The sequence below is a fragment of the Carcharhinus amblyrhynchos genome, chromosome 1 (assembly GCF_965287045.1).
Source record: "Carcharhinus amblyrhynchos chromosome 1, sCarAmb.v2.hapA, whole genome shotgun sequence".
Lineage (NCBI taxonomy): Eukaryota > Metazoa > Chordata > Chondrichthyes > Carcharhiniformes > Carcharhinidae > Carcharhinus > Carcharhinus amblyrhynchos.
Window position 1 is genome coordinate 173,566,652 of NC_137324.1, and position 24,737 is coordinate 173,591,388.

Below are 24,737 nucleotides of genomic sequence, written 5' to 3' on the forward strand. Positions count from 1 at the left end.
AACCCCACACATTTCCCATGGTTAATCCATCCTCCTTGCACATCTTTGGACACTAAGGGGCAACTTAGCACGGCCTGCTCTGACAACAATCCCGCCCGGGCCCTATCCCCGTCACCGCACCAATTTACCCCGCTAACCTCCCTGGCGCAAAGGGGCAACTCAGCATGGCAAATCTACATCCACCCGCACAACTTTGGAGTGTGTGAGGAAACCGGAGCACCTGAGGAAACCCACGCAGATGCGGGGAGAACGGTGTAGACTGCGCACGGGCAGTTTACGGTTGTGACGTTGAACAGGGCAATCGTGACGTGAATCCAATTTCCCATCCTTTTCTCACTCCTGGGGTTGGATTCTCTAGCTGTGATTGCCTGAAAACCGGAGATTCCTGCCTGAGTTCAATGGACCTTTATATGGTCCGTCCTCCCCTCCACCCACTAGAATTCCAGTGGTGGATGGGATGGGAGAATCCCAGCCCTGCTCTTTTGGAAGGTAGACCGATCTGGAGTAAAGGCGCTTGATCTTCTTCCAGTTTGTCCTCTCATTCCGACCCTCTTTACACACAAAATTGGAGAGTTAAAACCCTGCAATACTCCTACAAGTGGAGATATGCCATAAGACTGCAGCGGGAACAAGTTAATGAATAGGAACTGCCAGTGGATGTTAAGGTTAAGATTAAGATTTATTTATTAGTTAGAAGTAGGCTTATATTAACCGTGCAATGAAGTTACTGTGAAAATCTCCTAGTCGCCACACTCCTGTGCGGGGACACTGAGGGAGAATTTAGCATGGCCAGTGCACCTAACCTGCACGTCTTTGGACTGTGGGAGGAACCCGGAGCATCCGGAGGAAAAGACACAGGGAGAACATTTTGCCAGCAGGTGAACTGACTGTCAAGCTCAAATCTTGTTCCAACGTCTGAAAGCTCTATGGCGGGAACATTAGCGATGAGCCGTGATTCCGCACACATGGAACTCACTGGGCTAAACGCTTCCGAGCCTCTGGACTGTTGGGTGCCGATGGTTCTCGTCTCATTGTCAGCTTGCAGACGCTGCACCTAATCTAATTTCCCAATTGGTGTCTGACAACCTGTTTACAATCGGTTGACGAACCCTCATAAGTTTCAGTTCACCGTCTCATGCCTGTCATTCCGCTGATATTGTGCACTAACGGTCTCTCCAGGGACCTGATTGTACTCTGGCAGCAACTGACATTGTTTCGAATGTCTTACGGTGAGGGAGAGTGGGGGGCTGTCTTTGTCTGTAGATGTCAGCCTTCGCACTAATTAATAGTAGAACGCATTGCTTGAAATGAAACTGTTTCACCTCTAGCTATTAGCACCGCACGTCTATTGGGTTCAAGAATTTCTATTTAAAGGATTGCTGTGTATAAGAAATAAGAACATAAGAACATAAAAACATAAGTATGACGCCTGGTGTGCAGGTTTCAGAGTTTATCCCATTCTGAAGGTAGATAAGAGTGGTCACCCACAATTAACAGGAATGCAACAGGTAGCCTAACCGTGACTGATCAGCACCCTCATCAGCAGACAATGATTCCGTGGCTGGAGTCCAATTAAATATCACAATGACTGAACCGCACTTAAAAAAAGAAACCACAGAAAAGCCCACACTTATCACCTCATGCATGATAATAACATTCCCTTGAAATCATCTCTCACTTTTTTTTGCAGAATAGATAGCGTGAGACAGGGTTATAGAACACACAACAGTACAGCTCAGGAACAGGCCTTCGGCCCACGGTGTTGTTTGTGCCGAACATGATGCCAGATTAAACTAATCCCTTCTGCCTGCCCTTGTTCCGTATCCTTCTTTTCCTTGCATAGTCATGTCATAGGGTCATAGAGGTTTACAGCATAGAAACAGGCCCTTCGGCCCAACGTATCCATGCTGTTGGTTTTTTTTAACTACTAAACTAGACCCAATTGCCCACATTTGACCCTCTATATCCATCTCACACATGAATCTGTCTAAATGCTTTTTAAAAGACAAAATTGTACCTGTCTCTCCTACTAGCTGCTTGTTCCAGACACTCACCACCCTCTGTGTGAAAAATCTTGCCCGTCTGGACACTTTTGTATCTCTCCCCTCTCACCTTGACCCTACGCTCTTTAGTTTTAAATTCTCCTAGCTTTGGGAAAAGATATTGACTATCTAGCTGACCGATGCCCCCATTATTTTATAGACCTCTATAAGATCACCCCTCAGCCTCCTACACTCCAGGGAACAAAGTCTTAGTCTATCCAACCTCTCCTTATAACTCAAACCATCAAGTCCCGATAGCATCCTAATAAATCTTTTCCGCATTCTTTCAAGTTTAATAATATCCTTTCTATAATAGGGTGACGAGAACCGTGCATAGCATTCCAAGTGTGGCCTTTCTAATGTCTTGTACAAGTTCAACAAGACATCCCAACTCCTGTATTCAATGTTCTGACCAATGAAACTAAGCATGCCGAATGCCTTCTTCACTGCTCTGTCCACCTGTGACTGAACTTTCAAGGAGCTATGAACCTGTACCCCTCGATCTCCTTGTTCCATAACTCTCCCCAACATCCCACCATTAATTGTGTAAGTCCTGCCCTGGTTCAATCTACCAAAATGCATCACCTCGTATTTATCTAAATTAAATTCCATCTGCCATTCATCAGCTCACTGGTCCAACTGACCATGATCCCGTTGCAATCCTAGATAGCCTTCTTCACTGCCAACTATGCCAACAAGCTTGGTGTCACCTGCAAACTTACTAACCATGCCTCCTAAATTCTCATCCATCTCATGTGCTTATCTGAAAGCCCCTATCGTATCTGTCTCTACCACCACCCCTGGCAGCGTGTTCTAGACAGCTATCACTCTGTGTGTAAAAAGAAGCTTACGCCTCACATCTCCCTTAAACTTTCCCCCTCTCACCTTAAGTGCATGCCCCTTGTATTCGACATTTCAACTCTGGGAAAAAGATTCTGACTGTCAACCGTATCTATGCCTCTCATAATTTTATAGACTTCTATCAGGTCTTCTCTCAGCCCTCACTGCTCCAGAGAAAACAACGCTAGTTTGTTCAACCTCTCCTTATAGTTTGTGGCCTCTAATCCGGGCAACATCCTGGTAAATCTCTCCTGTACCCTCTCCAAAGCCTCCACATCCTTCCTGCAAAAGTGGTGACCAGAATTCAACACAACACTCGAAGCGCGGCCTAACCAAAGTTTTATAAAGCTGCAGTATGTCATCCTGAAGGAAGAATTTATCATTTGCATTCTAAATTAATATGTACACCTCATTTATATAGCATTTTGAATTGTTGCTAATTGAGAAATCCAGGTAGTAGAGGGAATATCACGGTTAGACACTGTTAGTTTCTCTGTCAAAGGAAATGTATCAATCAACAAGGACTGGCAAAATAATAATGTGGGTATTTTTAAGATAAGACTTAAATATAGACAGTGGTGGCTGGGACGCTGTATAGATATGCCTGACTTGTAGGACTGCTATTCCATTAGAACCATTGAATCCCTACAATGCAGATTGAGGCTATCTGCTTCACCAAGTCTGCACCAACCTTGATGGCCTGAAAGGTCAGTGCTGATGTGAGGATTCACTCGAGGATCAGCTGTCTGTTCTTCTGACTCCCTACAACCTTTTCCCTTTTGCTAAAAATGGACCCTGTCAGAAATGGAGGTGGGACTTCTAAATCCAAGACCCGCCTGCCATCTTTACAACTTCACCAAGTTTGATGGTAGGTCACAGAATTGAAAATCTGTTTCTGTCTCTCTGCACAGAAACCTGCCTGACCTGCTGAATATTGCCAGCATTCACTTCAGGTTTCTTGCATTTGCAATATTTTTGCTTTCATGCGCTGGGTAAACTGTTTATTCAACTTTTTGACTTCTTCAGCAGTTTTCAGTTGGCATTGACAGGCTTTGTGTAGAGTCGTACGCTGGAATTCTACCACCTTGCCCGCCACGGAATCCGAGTGGGCGAGGGCCGGACAATGGGAATATCTGTTGACCTCGGGCGGGAACTTCCGGTCTCGCTCCAGCAAAGCTGTAAATTCCCATCCCAGAGTCGTAGAGTTACAACAGCACAGAAACGAACTCTTTGATCCAACTTGTCTGTTCCGAACAGGTTTCCTAAACTGAACTAGTCTCATTCACAGAATCATAGAACCCTACAGTACAGAAAGAGGCCCTTCAGCCCATCGAGTCTGCACCGAACACAATCCCACACAGGCCCCATTTCCATAACCCCATGCATTTTACCTGACACTAAGGGGCAATTTAGCATGGCCAATCCACCTAACCCACACGTCTTTGGACTTTGGGAAGAAACCGGAGCACCCGGAGGAAACCCACGCAGACACGGGGAGAACATTCAAACTCCACACGGACTGTGACCCAAGTCGGGAATCGAACCTGGGTCCCTGGCACTGTGAGACAGCAGTGCCAATCACTGTGCCACTGTGCTGTCTCAAATTTTGCACGGTGCCTCTCTGCTATTGGCAACACGCATGTAAAGTCTGATCTAACTTATACCATAGCCTGGTGTGAAACAGAATGGTTAGTTCAGAAATAAGTATAGCCCATATCCGTCCAAACCCATCCCATCCATGTAACATGTCCAAATGTCTTTTGAGTAGAACGCCCAAGGAAGCAGGGTGAGTGAGCACTTTATTTGAGAAGCGGCCCATTTAGGATGATAGTGAGTTCAGGAGGGGCAGGGGTGCCATGTATCGAAAGGCAGAGGACAGAGTGTTTGCACCACCTGACTGAAGACTCCACTGCAGAAAGTTTTCCTCCCTAAGTTTCATGTTATTAGTGAGGCTGGTCTCAGGGGGTGGAAAAGTCGCCAGCTTGAGTACCAAAGGTGTCGTCACCAGCGTAGATTAATCTCCCCTCTTCCTCCGAGAAGAGTAAACAGTAAATACAATGAGGCGCTGCGGAAGATGATTTATATTCTCTTCATGGTTACTGACCGTAACTCAGTTGGAACATTGGCACTCATGAGTTATGAGGCTATTCCACTCAAGGGACATAAATCGAATCCTGTGGGTCCTCACAGGGTATTCTGCATGATTTATGGAAAGAAGCTGAAAATGACAAGTTACTTACTTTCTCGCAACTTGTGGCTTGTGAAAAAAAAACTGAGGGCTCTAATGAGTAAATTTTTACATTTCACACAACGCCATGTTACTGAGACCTTCACTGACAGCTCTGTTCCTCAGTGTAAAGGGAAAGCACGCGAAGAACTGAAGTGTCGCGGACGCTACTGGCTTATCTCAGTCTACACTACAAAGGCAACGCTCGCTCTCTTGAGTTCTGGGTGTACGGAAAGAAATCCTTGTGACTGCAAGGGACCCATTTGTTTACAGATGTTGTCACTAATGAGCACGACGCCTCTCTGTTTTTTGACAGCGCACAGGCAAGCATGTAAATTCTGATCTCACTCGCACCGGAGCCCAGGGTGAATCAAAATGGTCAGTTCAGAACAAAAAACCTTCTTTTGCAGTTTGAGACCGTGCCTGATGTGCCTCCTTGTAGGAGCCAAACTTAGAAGCTTTCTTACTCGGACTCCCTGGAGAAGCTGGAAGGTCTTTTGCAACAACTTTAATTGCATTCTGTGCATCACCAACTCGGAGCAAGTGGGCTAACTTCAGGGAAGGTCTGGCAGCTGTAACTTTGAGTCTGCGGTTTAACTCTAATCGGAGTTTAGTCCTGTCTGATCTGATGCTCCACAGTGACATTCTACATGTTCCATAACATGGACTAAGTGCGTTTAAAAAATTCTTACGCTACTGTGCACTGCTTGGTGTCATCCGAAGTCGATGCTGTCGTTTCACTAGGCGATGGCCTAGTGGCGTTATGGCCACGCTATTAACCCAGGAACTCAACTGATGTTCTGGGGACTCGGGTTCGAATCCTGCTACGGCAGTGGTGGAATTTGAATTCAACAAAAAATACCTGGAGTTAAGAATCTACTGGTGACCATGAAACCATTGTCAGAAAAACCCATCCGGTTCATTTAGGGAAGGAAATCTGCTGTCCTTAGCTGGTCTGGCTTACATGTGACTCCAGAGCCACAGCAATGTGGTTGATTCTCAACTGCCTTCCAAGGGCAATTAAGGATTGCAATAAATGCTGGCCCAGCCAGCGATCCCATGTCCCATGGATAAATTAAAATAAAACCTCCTGATAAGTGTGATGGTTTTGGAGACTGGCCTTTGTAGCTTTTTTCTCTATCAATAGCGACTGTGCAAAGATCACAAAAGGTCTGGAAAGGGTCTGATGAAGTCTTTCCAGCATTTCCTTACATTGGTTTCAACCAGTCGTTTCCACTGCTTTGCAAGAGCTTTGCAAGCGTGGGTTTTTTCACCACTGCTGGTGTGCAGGCAGTGATGTGATGGCTGGGGCTACACAATGCATCAGTACCTGAACTCCTGTCCAGCTTCTTTTCCCAGCAAATGAGACCATATCTCTGTACGGTTCTGACGTAAAAGTGTCCTTCTCAAAGAAGCAATTGCTTCATTTTGAAATGAATTTGAAGCATGCCAACCTCGCTTGTTCTTGCCCAGAGTTTTGGTTCAGTAGATGCCTGGTATATAGAATGCCCCTTTCAAATGCACATCCTGAGTTGCCAGAGTTAGGACGGCACGGCATTGCTGCTCTCACCGTGCCAGGGACCCGGGTTCAATTCCAACCTCGGGTCACCAGCTTGCAGGTGCAGCAGGTGGTCAGGAAGGCGAATGGGATGCTGGCCTTCATAGCGAGGGGGATTGAATATAAAAGTAGGGAGGTCTTGCTGCAGCTGTATAGGGCATTGGTGAGGCCGCAGCTGGAGTACTGTGTGCAGTTTTGGGCGCCGCACCTGCGCAAGGATATTTTGGCCCTGGAGGGAGTGCAGAGGAGGTTTACTAGGCTGATACCGGAGTTGAGGGGGTTGAGCTATGAGGAGAGGCTGAATAAACTAGGCTTGTACTCGTTAGAGTTTAGAAGAATGAGGGGAGATCTCATTGAGACGTATAAGATGATGAATGGGATGGATAGGATAGAGGTGGAGAGACTCTTCCCGCTCAAAAAAGACAGTAGGACTAGGGGGCACAGCCTCAAGATAAAGGGGAGGCGGTTTAGAACGGAGTTGAGGAGGAACTTCTTCACTCAAAGGGTGGTGAATCTCTGGAATTCTCTGCCCGTTGAAGTGGTGGAGGCTGCCTCGCTAAATATTTTTAAGAAGCGGGTTGATGGGTTTTTGATAAGAGAGGGGATTAAGGGTTATGGGGAGAAAGCGGGAAAGTGGAACTGAGCCACGACAGATCAGCCATGATCTTATTGAATGGCGGGGCAGGCTCGAAGGGCTAGATGGCCTACTCCTGCTCCTATTTCTTATGTTCTTATTTTCTTATGTTCACTGTCTGCGTGGAGCTTGCACATTCTCCCCGTGTCTGCGTGGCTTTCCTCCAGGTGCTCTGGTTCCCTCCCATATCCAAAGATGTGCAGGTTGGGTTGATTGGATATGGTAAATTAACCCTTGCGTCAGGGGAATTAGCAGGGTGAATATGAGGGGTTACAGGAAGAGGGCCTGGGTGGGATTGCGATCGGTGCAGACTTGATGGGCCAAATGACCTCCTTCCGCACCGAAGATTCTATAATTCCACAATTATATGAGATGTTGCAACTTACCCTAAAGGTCGTATAATAGGCACAAAACTAACCTATTTCAGTCATCCCTTAGTCAAGGCATTTTTGTCCTGTTGGTGCTGAAGTTTGTACGAGATTTCACGCCCAATGATGTAAATGTGTCTTTGTCCCAGGACGGTTACAAACATCAGCGAGATTGCCCCCAGTCTGACAAGATTGGAAGAAGAGGAGGGACTGTATAAAACTGTCAGGAAGGTCAAATCAGTACAAGACAGGTTCTCTCCCCGCCCGCTAGTTTTAACAGCCAGCAAAGATTAAATCAAGCAATCAATTAACTCTGGTAGGACATCCTCCTCCCAAAAGCAGTCGACACAGCACAAACCGGCACTGCTTGTGTTCAGTAATATCTTTAAGACCTGTCACACTTCTCCAACAATGACTCCATCAAACACAGAAGCAGCTGTGGTGTTGTGTTTTACCTTTATTAGAGGAACATCTGCCTTTAACTGGTACAGTGCAGGGCAAGCACACAGGTACGGATACAAGCAGTGAGATGTCATCTGAAACAGAAAACGCTGGAAAATCTCAGCTGGTCTGATAGCATCTGTGGAGAGAGCATGGGACCCAATGTTTCGAGTCTGGATGACCCTTTGTCAGAGCTGAACGCAAAGAAAATCAGACAAGATTTATAGTATGAGGGATGGGGGGGGTGCTGTAATTGGACAGAGGAAATGTAAATGGAGATGGTAAAGGCTGAGAAAGGTGCTAAAAGCGTCCTTTAAGTGATCGGAACGTGTGAAGAGCAGAACAGAGATACAGATTGTTAGGGCTCTACCTGAATAATGTGGCAATTGGCCCTGAAAGGAGGGAGCGGGAGGACTGGTGGGTGGGAGGGTAGGTAGGGGGGAAGGGGAGGGTGGCTTGCAGACACGATAGAGAGTGAGATTTCGAAAATGGAAAAGTAGAAATAAGAATGAAAAGTGATAAAAATGGGAATTCCCAATGACATCATGCCACGTTAGTGGGAAACCCGTGGGCAGGGGACCCCCCCCACTGCTGGTGGATCCAGACAATCCCACCGGCCGAAGGATTCCAGCCCTTATCTTTCACACTGGTATTTCACAAATTATTGGAGGCAGCCCAACAACTTCAGATCATAACCTCTACCCGCAGCTGTATCTTTTTTTGAACAGCAGCTTTTGATAATGATTCGGCTATTGACATTTACAGCTCCTTTGGACCCATCATGTGTTTGTTTACCTCTCCCATCGCCACCCATGTTTTCGTGTAAGATCATCCTTTCTGCCATGTAATTGTTTGTGCTTTCCTACCACAAACACAAATCTTGTGCTTTGTTCTGCCCTTTCCATACTCACTTAAGACACATTGCATCCCCAACATTTGCCAGTTTTAATGAAAGGCCATCAACCCAGAATGTTAATTTGGTTTCTCTTTCTACAGGTGCTGCCTGACCTGCAAAGTAAATCCCACATTTTTTGTTTCCATGTCAGATATATAGCAGGCGTGGTATTTTGATTCCGTTTCTCATTGGCACTCTCCATTTAAGTGGGGTTCAGTTTTTGAGGCACCACTTGATTCAGAGTTAACAAAGGCTTGGCCTTCAAAAGTCAAAACCATTGAGGGACCAAGTGTATTTCTGATTCAGGAACACAGATGTACATTTAAAATTCAATGTCGGAGGCACTGGCTCAGGTCTGACACTCGCAGTGCTCCTGAGTGAGGTGATAAGTTAAAGCCCACAATTTGTTTCCAGTTTTCACTGGGGGAGACAGTAGCATTGTAGACTAGTAATTCAGAGACCCAGGGTAATCCTTTGGAGACCTGAGTTCGAATCCCACCATGGTAGATGGTTAAGTTTTAACTCAATAAGAATCTGGAATTAAAAGTCAAGAAAGAAAACGCTGGAGAATCTCAGCAGGTCTGGCAGAATCTGTAAGGAGAGAAAAGAGCTGAAGTTTTGAGTCCAGATGAAGCTTTGACAAAGGTTCATCTGGACTCAAAACTTCAGCTCTTTTCTCTCCTTACAGATGCTGCCAGACCTGCTGAGATTTTCCAGCATTTTCTCTTTTGGTTTCAGATTGCAGCATCCTCAGTAGTTTATTTTTATCCTGGAATTAAGAACTTACTGATGACCATGAAACCGTTGTTGTAAAAACCCACCTGGTTTACTAATGTCCTTTAGGGAAGGAAATCTGCCGTCCTTACCCAGTCTGGTCTACACATGATCCCAAATCCACAGCAATGTGGTTGATTCTTAAATACCCCCGGGGACGGAAAATAAATGCTGGTCCAGCCAGTGATGCCCACATCCCACGATCGAATAAAAAAAAAATTGATTCCTGTGCATTGATCTCCCAGCTATCCAAATAAATTGGGATGCGCCAGATTGATTCAGCCACTTGGGAACATAGACAGCCTGGCAACTTGCAACCCACCCATGTTGAATAGATGAAACGTCAGAGATCTATGCATCCATAAGCCAATCATGAATTAGCATCTTCAGTTGGGAGTCTGGCCAGGAAGAGAAAGTTGATTAATTGGGTAGCACAGTGGTTAGCACTTCACAGCTCCAGGGACCCAGGTTCAATTCCCGGCTCGGGTCACTGTCTGTGGAGTTTGCACATTCTCCTCGTGTCTGTGTGGGTTTCCTCTGGGTGCTCCAGTTTCCTCCCACAGTCCAAAGATGTGTGGGTTAGATTGCTTGGCCATGCTAAAATTGCCCCTTAGTGTCCTGAGATGCATAGGTTAGAGGGATTAGCAGGTAAATATGCAGGGATATGGGGAAAGGGCCTGGGTGGAAATGTGTTCAGTGCAGACTCGATGGGTCAAATGGTCTCTTTCTGCACTGTAGGGATTCTATGATAATTTATTTTTTTTTATTAGTCACAAGTCGGCTAACATTAGCAGTGTAATGAAGTTACTGTGAAAATTCCCAAGTCATCACACTTACACTGGGGTACACTGAGGGAAAATTTAGCATGGCCAGTGCATCTAACCAGCATGTCCCTGTAATGTGGGAGGAAGCCGGGAATCGAACCTGGGTTCCTGGCGCTGTGAGGCAGCAGTGCTAACCACTGTGCCATTGTGTTGCCCCCCCCCAAAGAAAAGGGGCCTGGTGCTTCTCCTGCCCCCAGACCCCTCTTCAATGACATGCCCCCCCTCTCCCTCCTCACCTCCGCTCACCCCTCACTCTGTCCCCACTCCGTCTATCATTGCATGTTATTTATTTCCCCCTATCAAGGTTTGAGAATTCACCAATCATTTACGGAATGGTCCGAGTAAAACAATAACACCCACAGCTGCCATCTAGTTACAGATCTTGCCCAGTATGTAGCAGCAGCGACAATATAATGCAGTATTAAGGTTGTTTGTGCTGGAAACTTAATGAGGTTAAAAACAGCAACAACACAGAAAGAGCTTTCTAAACCAGAACTATTACAGAATGAGCAAACCAGCAGCTTCCACAGTCTCAGCCGATTTTCTTAGTGAAACATCCCTGTTGTTGTCATGTCAGCAAAACCTTCAGCCAGTTTAGCATTAACTGCTCTTCCTTGAATACTGTCATTCAGGGATAAGAATCGGACACTGGCGTACCTCTATTTGGGCCAATTTCTCAGAGACCAACCTCTTGCGTTCAGGAATACCTGAAGGACATCCCCTTTTACGGGACAAAGGCATATTTATTCAGTAAATGAAGACCTGTATTCTTCAAATGAAAACCTAGAGCGAGATACCCCCCCCTCCCCCAGTGGTAGAGGTGGTCTTGCCATTCACCACCCGTGAGATATCCTGCCGATATCCATGGCTTTGCGTGTCTCATCCATAGATTGTATATTGCAATGACCTAAAGTCCTTTGGAATTGCTTCCCGATCTTCAGCAAGTTTCTGTTCCCAGACTATGAGCAGAATTTTCCCATCCTGCCTGCCACTGGAATCACAGCAGGCAGGGGGCAGACCATGAAAAAGCCTGTGGACCTTGGGTGGAGATTTTTGGTCTTGGGGCAAGCACGGATGGAAAATCCCTCCCTATAGGTCTTTGGGCTGGATTTTCAATAAGATGGGCAGATAATCAATAAATGAACTGACTCTGCAGACACATCTTCTGCTCTGGGAAGGCAGGGATGGAATTGGGTCTGGCTTGCTGACCCTGGAAGCTGGATCAATTTGGCCATAGGGGGAGGCAAATGCCAAGGCAGCCCACACGGTTAGAAGGTCCAACTTCATTCCTTGGGACTCCATCATCACCATTGAGTATCCATCATAAGAAGATTTCAGGAACTACATAGAAATGAGATACAATAAAATTCTGTCAATGTGATAGAGTTCTCACTCATACACACTTGATAGTGAATAATTCTCCCATTCAAAAAAACAATTTAAAGCTTTTAAATCACCACAAGTGACTTGTTGGTTATAAAAACAACAAATTTCGATTCAGATCCCACATCCAGGACAGCTAATCCTTTAACAACCTCTTTAAACTGTCAATCAAACTGTAGATGCAGAACATCCTGCTGAAATAATTGTAGCTTTTGAAACTTTTGAAACAAGCATTTATCACAACATAATATAAGCCCTTGGGAAAATTTTAACAAAGATCTCAAGTGAAACTGTATGACCAGATAGTAATATTTTTTTCTAACAGTCAGCAGATTGCCTTCAATGCAAGTAGCCCATTGACTCCCATACTCCCACACTCAGGCCCTTCCAATCTCCAAATTGGCCCCTTTTTGAACTCAGTGCTAAGTTCAAATGATCCTGCAGAGTATTGGGTTTCCCATCTGTGTGAATCATACCCTTCACCCTCCCTCTCTCAGCCAGCAAAAATTGGATCTGTCAAAAATGGGACAGGAATCATGCGCTTAGATCCCACCCTCCATTCTAAAGGCCTGCAGAATGTCCCCGATTTTGTTTGATCTGATAGGTATAAAATTTACAACAACAACTATATCAGAAGTTTAAGACCAATAAGCAATTAAGTTACTGCTGCCACTCCAAAATTACCTTTGCAGGGTGAGCGCGACAATTACCTTTCAAAGTTGGCTTCAGTTGAAGTCAAGAAGTCGTTTTGATTTGCTTTATGATTGTAAGAACTGGGTTCACAATGTCGGTTTGGCATTTAAAGTTTATTTATTAGTGTCACAAGTATGCTTACATTAATATGGCATGATGGCACAGTGGTTAGCACTGCTGCCTCACAGCTCCAGGGACCTGGGTTCAATTCCCGGCCTGGGTCACTGCCTGTGTGGAGTTTGTGAGGGGCTGTGAGGCAGCAGTGCTAACCACTGTGCCACCGCGCATTTCACACTGACATTAAATAAGATGTAGTTGGACACTCTGTTACCACTGAGAAAATAAAGTACTGGGAAAGGGTGGGTGGGAGGTTTGCTTGTTTTGTAGGGAGGATAATACCTGTTGTGAGACAGTGTTAGTCCTGTAGAAAATCAATAGGAAGTTGTCAAACCTCATTGTGTCTGGAAACATGTATTCCCCACTGGCTCCTGACTTTGGTGTTAGCGTGGAGTCGCAGAAGTGTAAAGGATCACCCACTAATTAGAAGTGTCACCCAGTTCTGTAAAAGATAATGTCTTGTGATGGCTAAGGTTAAAGACTCAGAGAAATTGCATTCATAAAATGCCTGTCATCTCCTTTAGGCACCCAAAAGTGATTTTGACTTGTGGCTACTGTTGTAATTTTAAGAAATCCAGTGGCCAATTTGTACACAATGTGATTCCACAAATGACAATGGAGTAAATGGCCAAATAATTTGCTTTTAACATGTTGATCAAGGGACATGAATAGTCCAGGACACCACGATAACTCCCCTGATCATCTCCAAATGGTGCTATGAGAAGGCAGGCAAGACTTCAGTTTAATTTCCCACTGGAAAGACAGTCTCGCCGACAGCGCAGCACGCACTTTTCTGTACTGGTTAGGTGCATTGACCTGAAAACGCCAGACTGTGGTGACTAGGGGAATTCCACAGTAACTTCATTGCAGTGTTAATGTAAGCCTTACTTGTGACTAATAAATAAACTTTACTGCACTACAGTGACAGCCTAGATTATATGTTCAGTTGTGTGTTCAGATCTAACATTGTCATCACTTTTAGAAGACACTGGGTGAGATTTTCCAGCCCTTCCTATCAGCAGTGTCTTCCAGTCCTGCCGAAAGTGATCCCCGCCACCCCCTCGCAGTGCGTTCAGCAAGACTTTGGCAGGACTGGAAAATCTCGCCGGTGGCCAATGACAAGCCATCTCTACCACTGGAAATCGCACCGTAGAGAGGCTGGATATCCCCCCAGGTGTTTCTTCACTGATGTAGAAACTTGCTCAAGCTATTGTTCTCACTTTCCCATTCAAATTCATTTTAAAAGCAGCTTAGAAGTACGAAGAAACTCTAAGGGCGCGATCTTACCGACCTTTCACGCATTCGCTCCGTTGCAGCGAGGTCGGCTGGAGAATTTGGCACCCAGCCGAATCTCCGTTCACTGCAGCGGGATGGGAAAATCTCACCGAGGTGAATGGCCGCAATATTCTGCCCTTAATGTTTCTCAAGGTGATTCTGAGTTGACTGAAAACAGGAAGTTGCCACCGGAGTCTATCACATGAACACTTTGTTCTTTGCACTTAACCGATGAATTATCTAATGCAAACCTGCCCACTGATTACAAATGATTAGCGTAACCAGGTAGGCTGTTGTGACTGTCTTGAATCCCCATCACCGCATAGCAAACCCACCGTGTCAAAGGGAAGTAAGAGTTTGGGGAAACAGGTTCCCCCGATAGATATGGCAACTTATTTCTGAGTCAGTGGATAGGAATTAATCACCATTGTGTCAGCACCATTCTATGACTACGTCTGATTTTAATATCCTTCCTGGTGTTGCTGGTTCGCAGTGTTTCCATTGTGAATTCTTCAGGGGTGAATGTACAATAGTCGGCTCTGCACGTGAGTTTGAATAATCTGCAGATCCTGCACTTGAGCTTTTTAATATCGACCACTAAACCAGCGCACAGGCCTTTAAAGAAAATCAATAATGAATTGGTGTGGCCCAGAGCCATCCATCCCATTCCACAGTATTTTTAGTTAAACTGAAAGGATTATACCCGAGAATTTCCTCACAGTTCCTCCTGTTCCAATGCTGTGACTTCACTGGCAGTACAACAAGAACCCTTTTTTGAAGTAAAGACGATGGTCGGAATTCTCCGGCCGTTCACACGGCTGGGATTCTCCAGTCCTGCCGGCAGCGCATCCCTGCTTGGGAATTCCGACTGACAACAGCAGGACAAGAGAATCCCACCATTAGCAAACAACACACCACCTCCCGCTGACAGGAAACACATTGCTGAAAGGCTGGAAAATCTCACCCCCATGTAACTCTTGAAGTTCTCACTTTCAGACTAAGTTCTTTTTTACATAGCAGGAAGTGTACATGGAGTCAATGAGTGAGAGGCTGGTTTGCTTGATGGACTGGCCTTCGTTCACAACCCTTTGTAGTTTCTTGCATTCTTGGTCAGAGCGACCATTTAGAAGCCAAGTAATTTGCACTAAATGGCCACTTGCAAATCTGTTAGGATTTAACCAGCACTGGGAGCGAACCATGCCAAGCATTCAGCCCAGTAACTAGTGCTGGCTTTCGGTCAGAAAGGTGGGTGAGAGGGGAGGGCGCCGGATATCTCCTTTAAGGCCTCTCAGAGCAGCTGGTTTGAGTTCTTTTTAAAATCTCTGTCTGCGGCATTTATGGATAATCAAAAGCAGGCAGGATTCAAGCTTGCAAAATTTGTGGAGAGAGAGAACAAGGCCCACACAAAGGGTTTTGCCACCTTGGTGTAGTTTCTGAATCTGTGTTTGGTCTGTGGAAAACTGCTAATTGAACACAAAAAGATTTAGATGTCTTTCCACATCACCTCTCTCCAACTGACCAGTGATCTAAATATGGTCATGACCAATGTATCCCAGGTGAATAGTTTCAACTTGACCTGCTTATGGCTTGAGAGGATTCATTCATTTCTCAGGGAGAGTTCAGTGTCTGATGCGTAGACCCAATCCAGGTGATTGCCGTTTTCCAAAAGGTCTAGGAGATAATTCCATCCATATTCCTACAAGGTAATTGTCTCTGTTGGGATTTTCCCGACAGGTTGGCTCTATGTTAGAATAGATCAATGGCTGACCTATGCAGGCCTCACTTCCTTTTCTGTACCATTTCCCCGTAGCCCTCTATCCCTCGATCTATCAAATATTTATCTGCCTCCAGTTTGAATACTTCTAATGATCCAGCCTCCACCACCCTCTTACAGAATCGCAGAATATTACCGTGCGGAAGAGGCCCTTCGGCCCATTGAGTACGCACCAATGTATGAGAGGTCCTGACCTGCCCCCTACTTGCCAGTATTTGGTCCAGAGCCTTGACTGCTGTGGCGTGCAAGGTATCATCCAGGTAATTTTTAAAGGATGTGAGGCATCCCGCCTCCACCATCCCCCCAGGCAGCGTCCTGGTGTATCTCCTCTGCACCCCTTCCGGTGTGTTCACGTCCTTCCTATAATGTGGTGATCTTTGAGGCAGAGATTTCCAGAGATTCACCACCCTCTGTGAGAAGAAATTTCGACACAGCTCAGTTTTAAATAATCAGCCCGTTACAGTGATAGAACTGAAGTGGTTATGAATCATAGAACCCTACAGCGCAGAAAGAGGACCTTCGGCCCATCGAGTCTGCACCGAGCACAATCCCACCCAGGCCCTACCCCCATATCCCTACATATTATACCCACTAATCCCTCTAACCTAAGCATCCCTAGACACTAAGGGGACACTAAATTTCTTAGCATGGCCAATCAACCTAACCCGCACATCTTTGGACTGTGAGAGAAAACCGGAGCACCCGGAGGAAACCCACGCAGACACGAGGAGAATGTGCAAACTCCACGCAGATGGTGACCCGAACTGGAAATCGAACCCAGGACCCTCGAGCTGTGAAGCAGCAGTGCTAACCACTGTGCTACCGTGCCGCCCATGAGGAAATTATTGGCTCTGATCTCTTTTTGAACAAAGAATGATATCTCCCATTGGAGAGATGGGGTGGGAAGTGCATGTCCTGTGATATGTGAGCTATCACCATTTTACAGGGCAGAATGTATGGCCCAAACATTGCATTTCTGTTTGTCGTGGCCTGTGTGTTTTTAGGAGCCTTCGAACTGAGGACATTCTCAGCTGAATATGATTATGTTTTTCACTGCTTAAAAACATAATAAAAGATGTGTGCAATTTTATAACCTTATTAAAATAAATAAGTCATGTAATTAAAATAGGATTTAATATGCTGGATTATCTGAAAATCATGACACAACTGTCATAATAATCCTTCAACACATCTAAAGCAGCCAGCAATTAATTATTATAAGTGAGGGAAAGCTTGTTAATTCAGTACATTCAGTGAAATACTTTGTACAGAGGATGACTTACTAACATGGTTAAAAATCCCAGATCATCCCCAACTCCTTACAAGATGGCAGGTACCTTTCAGAATTGGCACGAGAGAGGGATTTTTGTGAGGAGGAAACTTTGGAATCTCACACAATATGGGAGGATATGGTGCCAGCATGCCACCCCATAAAACAGGGGTGGCATGGTGACACAGTGGTTAGCACTGCTGCCTCACAGTGCGAGGGATCCAAGTTGAGTTCCCAGCTTGGGTCACTGTCTGTGTAGAATTTGCACGTTCTCCCCGTGTCTGCATGGGTTTCCTCCAGGTGCTGTGGTTTCCTCCCAAAGATGTGCAGGTTAGGTGTGGACTGGCCATGCTAAATTACCCCTTAGTATCAGGGAGATTAGCAGGGTAAATACACAAGGTTACGGGAATAGGGTGGGATTGTGGTTGACGCAGACTCGATGGGCCAAAAGGCCCTCTTCTGTACTGTCGGGATTCTATGATGAAAGCATTACGCTGTGGTCCAGCGGAGGTTGCCTGGAGGGTTTGGGCAATGAGAGAGTAACATAAGGAGCTTGGAACGAATTGCAAAGTTCAGTAAAAGGCACCTCTGTCAAAATGGTTGCTTTGTTTTTTCCTTTCTTTCCAGGGTTTTATACTCTCCTTGGTTCAATTTTTGCGCTGGCAACTCATGTCAGTACAGACATCCCTCAAAAGGCCCTTGTTCTTGACTTGCGATGACATTTATATGGAAGGCTGCCATTGCTGTCGAAATAGGCTTCACCTAATTACTTGGAAACTCCGTAAATGTGAACATATTTAAGAGGGATAGAGGGATCGACAATACTGACAGCTATAACTGCAGGGTTTGAGTTAACCAAGAGGCTGAAAGATAATCATGCCACCTTGCCCATGGAAATGAGAACTGTGCTAATTGCCAGTGTGGAGAAGCCTGTTAAAATGACAGAGAAGATACCGCAATCCTTACATTGTAACAACAAATGGTTGCACGCAAAGGTTCCCGGCAATCAGAAATATTTTCAACCTTCAATATATTTCCCAAAGCAGCACTAATTTTCAACGCGCTAAACAATATTTAAATGCTAATATTAGCTGAACTTGGCATGCAGTGTGATTATGATATTAATATCTCTTCTGTTTACAGCCTGCATTGCCATGCAGTCAGGGTGATTTGTGTTCTGTTATGTTCTGATCATTACTTTGCTCTTTTCTGGTCTGGCTTCATGAGTTTTTGCGATGTGATTTTTACATTATGCATATGACTGCTTGGGGGGAAATTATGAGTATTCCATTGTGGATCAGTTTATCTCTGACAGAAGCTTATTGCGTTTCTGAGCACTGGAGTTTCACAGTTGAGGTTGAATGAAGTGCCTCTGGGTTGGGATTGCGTGGATGGAGGCCGGCACAGTGGCACAGTGGTTAGCACTGCTGCCTCAAAGTGCCGGGGACCCGGGTTCAATTCCGGCCTCGGGTCACTGTCTGTGTGGAGTTTGCACGTTCTCCCTGTGTCTGCATGGGTTTCTGCCAAAGATGTGCAGGTCAGGTTGATTGGCCATGGTAGATTGCCCCTTAGTGTCAGGGGGATGAGCAGGGTAAATACATGTGGTTACGGGGATAGGGTCAGGGTGGGATTCAGCCTGAGTAGGATTGCTGTCAGCATAGTTTCGATGGGTGGAGTGGCCAAATTCTGTACTGCAGGGCTTCTAATGAGTGTAAGATTCAGCCATTAATCACCAAAAGATGTTTATTTGCAAATACACAAAGGGATGGGTTAAAATCAAATGAAGGCTATAGATTCATTTTGGCACGGAAGGAGGCCATTTGCCCATCCAGTCCATACTAGCTCTCTGTACCTCACTTCAGTCAGGTCAAGGAATAGAGGACAGAGAAGGGCTGGAGTAAGACATTTGGCCCTTCGAGGATGCTTCACCATTCAATAAGGTTATGGTTGATCTTGGTGTGGTCTTTGGTATACCTTCGATACATGAAGGTGACCCTCGTGAAGTTGGATTTGCCCAGTTCAGTTTGAGTAGGAGTACCTACAGGTGATTCTTTTCCCCCCATGTTTGAACTTGACAGGATCATAGAATCCTACAGTGCTGAAGGAGGCCATTTGGCCCATCATGTCTGCACTGACCACATCCCATAACCCCATGCATTTACCATATCTAGTCCCCCTAACACTAAGGGGCAATTTAGCATAGCCAATCAGCCTAACCCACACACCTTTGTACTGTGGGAGGAAACTGGAGCACCCAGAGGAAACCCAGACAGATACAGGGAGAATGTATAGACTCTACACAGGCAGTCACCCAAGCTGGGAACCCGAGTCCAGGTCACTGGCAGCGTGAGGCAGCAGTGCTAACCACCGTGCCACCGTACTACCCACGATCTGCGTTCAATTACTTAATGAAAACCTCACTCATTCAGTTGGAACAATCAAAATGATTAATCACATTAATGTCTCTGTCAGTCCATTTCTGAGGATTATAAAATATATTTTACTTACCCGAAGAGGGTAAAAAACATGATTGGGCAAATGGACAAGGGAACATAGAGGATTCAATAAGAAGTCTCACAACACCAGGTTAAAGTCCAACAGCTGAGTGTATTTTTCTTCATCACCTGATGAAGGAACAGCGCTCCAAAAGCTCGTGATTCCAAATAAACCCATTGGACTTTAACCTGGTGGTATGAGACTTCTTACTGTGCCCACCCAAGTCCAACGCTGGCATTTCCACATCATTGAGGCTTCCAGCAGGGCAAAAGAGGTAAAATAATATACTCTGTTGATTTGATAAGATGACTGAAGTATTGATAATGACAGCGCTCCTCTGAAACTAATTTCAGGAGCAACTCACCCGAGGTTTTGTCTTCAAAATCTCTGGAGTGAGGCTTGAACCCACCACCCACCTGCCTCAGAGGCAAGTGTGCTACGACTGAGCAATGACCTACTGGCAAGTGTCTAACACATTGAATTAACCCAGACACATTATAAAGCCATTAAAAGTTTGCTTGTGCGAGACAAGATGTATGCCTGCTGCAAATTAAGCCAGGATACGACCTCTATTCTTTCCAAAATATAATAAATATTGTTTTGGGCAAGCCATTTTGGCAACAAGTAATGAAGATTTGTTGGCAAGGATGCAGTACATCTTGGAGAGGTGATGGATTAAAGTGCGTTGTGTGTACTTTCTATTGTGAATCAGAAATGTGCTGTTTTACATTGTTGACTCATTTCTCCCTCTCTTTCTTGCCTCAGGCTACATATCTAAACAGAACTGTGAGCCAAACTCTCAACACAAGGGACAGAAGATTAGTACCTATTCCCACCGAGGACCCATGTAAATATCCATCACCCAGCCAGGCAGCTACTTGTGATAGTAAAAAGTGTCAAGTTTCAAGTGCGTTTGTTGGGCGCCACCAAAAGGTCCAAGAGGTTGGTCGAGCAGTCCAGTGTAAAAATGGCGGGGTCGGGACCCCTTCTGCGGAACTGACGCAAAATGTTCAGAGCAACGGATCTTGTGGCAGTTCTTCGCAGAATAAGATCAAGACCCCGACCAATGCGGGAGAAGCTTTGGAACTGACAAATGGTCGGAAGGATCAGGTCACTGTGCCCAGGCAGCAGTCCGTGTTTGTCGGCCGGCTTGGCCAACCACCTCGTGGACCCCTCTCCTTGCACATGTACAGCCGAAAGAATGTTTTCCTCCAGCACAGCCTGTATACCTCTGACTTGCAAGCTTTGGGTCAGAAGGATGGCTAGGACACACAAAACTCTGGAGCTGCTTATCTTCTTGCAGAAAGCTACCCAGGTACCGAGGGGAAAATCCTTCCGAAACCCACACCAGGCCTTTTATTATTGCTGCCTCCTACATTCTCCAAGACTTCTTTTCCTCTCTGGTCTTTTTCTATCCAAAAAAACAAGAAAAGATAAAGCCATTTTCCACGCGAACCTTAATCTGACTGAGCCGAGGTGATATCTTTCACTGGGGGAAGAGGAGAGGAGTGGGACTGATTGGATAGCTCTTTCAAAGAGCCAGCACAGGTGTGAGGGGCTGAATGGCCTCCTTCTATGCTGTACGATTCTATGTAAACTCGCCAGTAAATGGACCCAGCATACGAAGAACCTCACTACACGTGAATCAACGTGGTACGATGTAGTGCCACTAAGGAGCGTATTTCTGCACCAGTTCTTGGGGGAAGAAAAAGGAAAAAAAAGAAATGAATGTTTTAATAGATAAGATGCATTTGTATGTGGGAACTATTTACTTTTAGACGAAGCAAGCATGTTAAAAATTAACTGTGCATTTTCTGAACATGTAGATCTTTCTCAAGATGGCATGCCGTGTGATGAGAAACCTCAACTCATTTTTGTTACTAATTCCATGGACACGTTGACAAGGCAAGAAGATAAGTTGTAAGGTGCTATCTCCTGTAGTTGGTGAATGGAAAGAGTCGTTCGTAACTGCAGTGTGCCAGTTTAATATGGGCAGAAGGATGTATAGAGGAGAAGGAATCCGTCCAGTTAAAGCCATTTCCCTCATGATTCAAGCCCTGTTTTCAGATGGGTGATTTTTACCGCAACAGAGCAAAAAAAAAATGAAAAGCTAATTATTTTTTTCTATCTTTAAACAGGACGTTGGAAATGTATACAAGTTCTGTTATTTTCTCCTCCTCTCTGGTTCACTGCGTTTTATTTTGCTGATAATGGCTATTTTTAAGATGTGGGTTTTAATTGGAGCTGCTCCATCTTCACAGCTTAAGTAGGGCACAATAGGTTTAAAGAAAGGAACAAGTAGCTTTCTATTTGTTTGGTTCAGAATGTTACAGCTTAAAATGTTCTTCTTCATTCTGTTACCTGCCCACTCCTGCTTTACGTATCATCGAATCATAGAATCCCTACAGTGGAGAAGGAGGCCGATCGGCCCATCAAGTCTGCACTGATCACAATCCCACCCAGGCCCTATCCCCATACATTTACCCTAGCTAGTCCCCCTGACACTAAGGGGCAATTTAGCATGGCCAATCCCACACATCAGTGGATTGTGGGAGGAAACCGGAGCACCCAGGATAAACCCACACAGACATGGGGAGAACATGCAAACTCCACAACTCCCCAAGGCTGGAATTGAGCCCGGGTCCCTGGTGCTGTGAGGCAGCAGTGCTGGCCACTGTGCCACTGTGTCACCCATCGCTGCTGTATGTGCCTACTCTTTACATATCCCTGCCATGCTGCATATACCCACTCCAGTTTTATACATTGTTGCCATGCGGCAGAGACCCACTCCAGTTTTATATATCCCCATCTTGCTGTATGTACCCACTCCAGTTTTACCTATCCTTGCCATGCTGCATATACCCACTCCTGTTTTATATGTCCGCACCATGACGTATGTGGCCATTCAGTTTAATATATTCTTGCTGTGCTGCATGTACAATGAATCCAGCAAGTCACAAGGCTTCTCCTGGCCTTCTAACCTTATTGTGTTTTCATAGTCAGCCAATACGATGCAGTGGCACTTTGCTTTTGGTTGTAGGAGTTCGGAAGGAGGCACTCTTAGGAAAATAAACTGGGGTTAATTGCTTATTTGAATGGGGAAAGCTGATCAGCTTACTTGCATTTCCAACAATCTAGGTTACTTGTCAAATTTCATTTCCCCAAACCTGCGTTCAGTGTTCTCCCAATCACTCTCTCCCCATATCTAAATCTCCCTGCCCTAAACCATACTCCACCTTCCCAATGTGGTATGGTGGCACTCGTGGTTAGCACTTCTGCCTCGCAACGCGAGGGGCCCGGATTCGATTCCTGACCTTGGGTCACTCTCTGTGCAGAATCTGCACATTCTCCCCATGTCTGTGTGGGTTTCCTCCAGATGCTCCAGTTTCCTCCCACTGTTTGAAAGACATGCTGGTTAAGTGGATTGGCCATGCTAAGTTGCCCTTTGGGTCCAAAGACGTGCAGGTTAGGTGGATTGGTCATGGAAAACACATGGGGTTATGGGCTAGGGTAGGTGGAATTTGGGTAAGATGCTCTTTCGGAGAGTCATTGCTGACTCAGTGAGCTGAGTGGCCTCATTCTGCCCTGCTGGGATTCTATAGTTCTGTGATGTCTTGCTCCCTTTTCTTTTAAAAGACAACATTAACATTTGTTACTTGTTAAATTCCAGTCTGTTCTGAAAGAGATCAGTGTGGGTGAGGGTTAGGGTTAGGGCGATCACATCACTTTCCATCTTTTCCTTGTCATTCTTTTCCAACATTGTACCTTCTCAGTTTATCTGTACCAAATTCAGACTCCTGCCTCCCCCACCATGAGAGACAGAGCCCCCCTCCCCCACGTAGGCAGACCCCCCCCCCCACCACCCCGCCCAGACAATCACCCTTGTAGAATCCATAGATCTTATTGAATGGCAGAGCAGGCTTAATTGGCCAAGTGGCCTAGTCTTGTTATTATTCCTTTTCTTCTCATGTTCCTTCACCTCCTCAACCTGGCTTTGGCTCATAAATTGTCTTAGCTTTGCCTGCCCACATGCATATACACTGCACGGAATTATAGCCAGGGTAATTTTAATGCAGTTCACGCATTGCGTTACTCCTGTATAATGCTTGAGTATAATGAAAGGTGGACACCGAGCAGCTTTTATGTTTTATCAACGACACCAGCTGCTGTTGTCAAATATAAGCTTCTCAGAGTCTGGCCCGAACTGATCTTCAAGCTGTATAATCTATCAAACTCATTGTTGTGGTATCAGTTTTAACTGCTGGGGCGTGGGTGGCAGTGGAGAGAGATGGAGATGGAGAGGACTTGTATATTAGTGGACACTGCCGTGATAAGTGAACCAGTAAATGAATTTTACTGTTCCCAGTGCGGCTATGCCATTTAATGTATCTTCAAACGCGGCAGAGTATTTTCATAAATTATCGATGCAGTGCAACTCAAAGACACGTGCAACTTTGCGGGGAAACGGCTTTAATCTTGAATGCGACTGGCACAAGATAGCAATAATAGATTGTAACTGCATGTTTGTCCTATATTACAGTGAGTAGTGTTCTGTCTCAACGCAACAACATCATAATAAGTCACCAACAAGAGCTGGAGACCTGAGTGCAGCTGTGCCAAGTAATTAGTTTAGTTGCCTAAATTAAATCTGTACTAAAACAAAATCTTCCACAGTTCCTGAAATCAGAGCAATATGGTGGAAACCTAATACACAGTGCTGCGCTAGCCATGTTATAGGGAAATATTTATTCACACAGACTGTTAGAAAAAGGGACGCTGCAGAGGGAAAACTTAAATGTAAAGCTGAACACAATAAAGAAACAAGTATGGACACTTCTTCAAATGGTTAAGACTCGAAGATGGTAAGCATCGCAACAGATAGTGTAATTTTTTTTTAAAACGGTCAATTGAGAAGGACAAATATTCACCACTAACTTATAATGTGGATGACAAAAACCTCATTAAAAAAAAACTGAACTAAAATCTCACTGAGCATCCAGTTTGCCTGAGTACAATGCTTAATGAAGTGTACTCCAACTGGCTCAAACAATATTTGCTCAGCTTGGTCTTAAATCCATTTACCTGATGCCAAAACACTTGCAAGTGGGCCATGACCCACGTTGAAT

The 24,737-nt window shown here is 45.3% G+C and overlaps 1 protein-coding gene across 3 annotated transcripts in view; it reads left to right on the forward strand.

Moving 5' to 3' along the window:
* ccser1 (coiled-coil serine-rich protein 1) overlaps window positions 1–23,434 on the forward strand; it is a 1,158,875-nt gene extending 1,135,441 nt beyond the window's left edge. For 2 of the 3 annotated variants that reach the window (XM_080195592.1, XM_080195582.1), the window contains exon 10: window positions 20,377–23,434. In XM_080195592.1, the coding sequence (XP_080051718.1) occupies window positions 20,377–20,877 (501 nt within the window). In that variant the 3' untranslated portion in view covers window positions 20,878–23,434. The remainder of the gene's footprint in view (window positions 1–20,376) is intronic. The other variant, XM_080195612.1, reaches the window with a different exon arrangement.
* The last annotated feature ends 1,303 nt before the right edge of the window (window positions 23,435–24,737 follow it).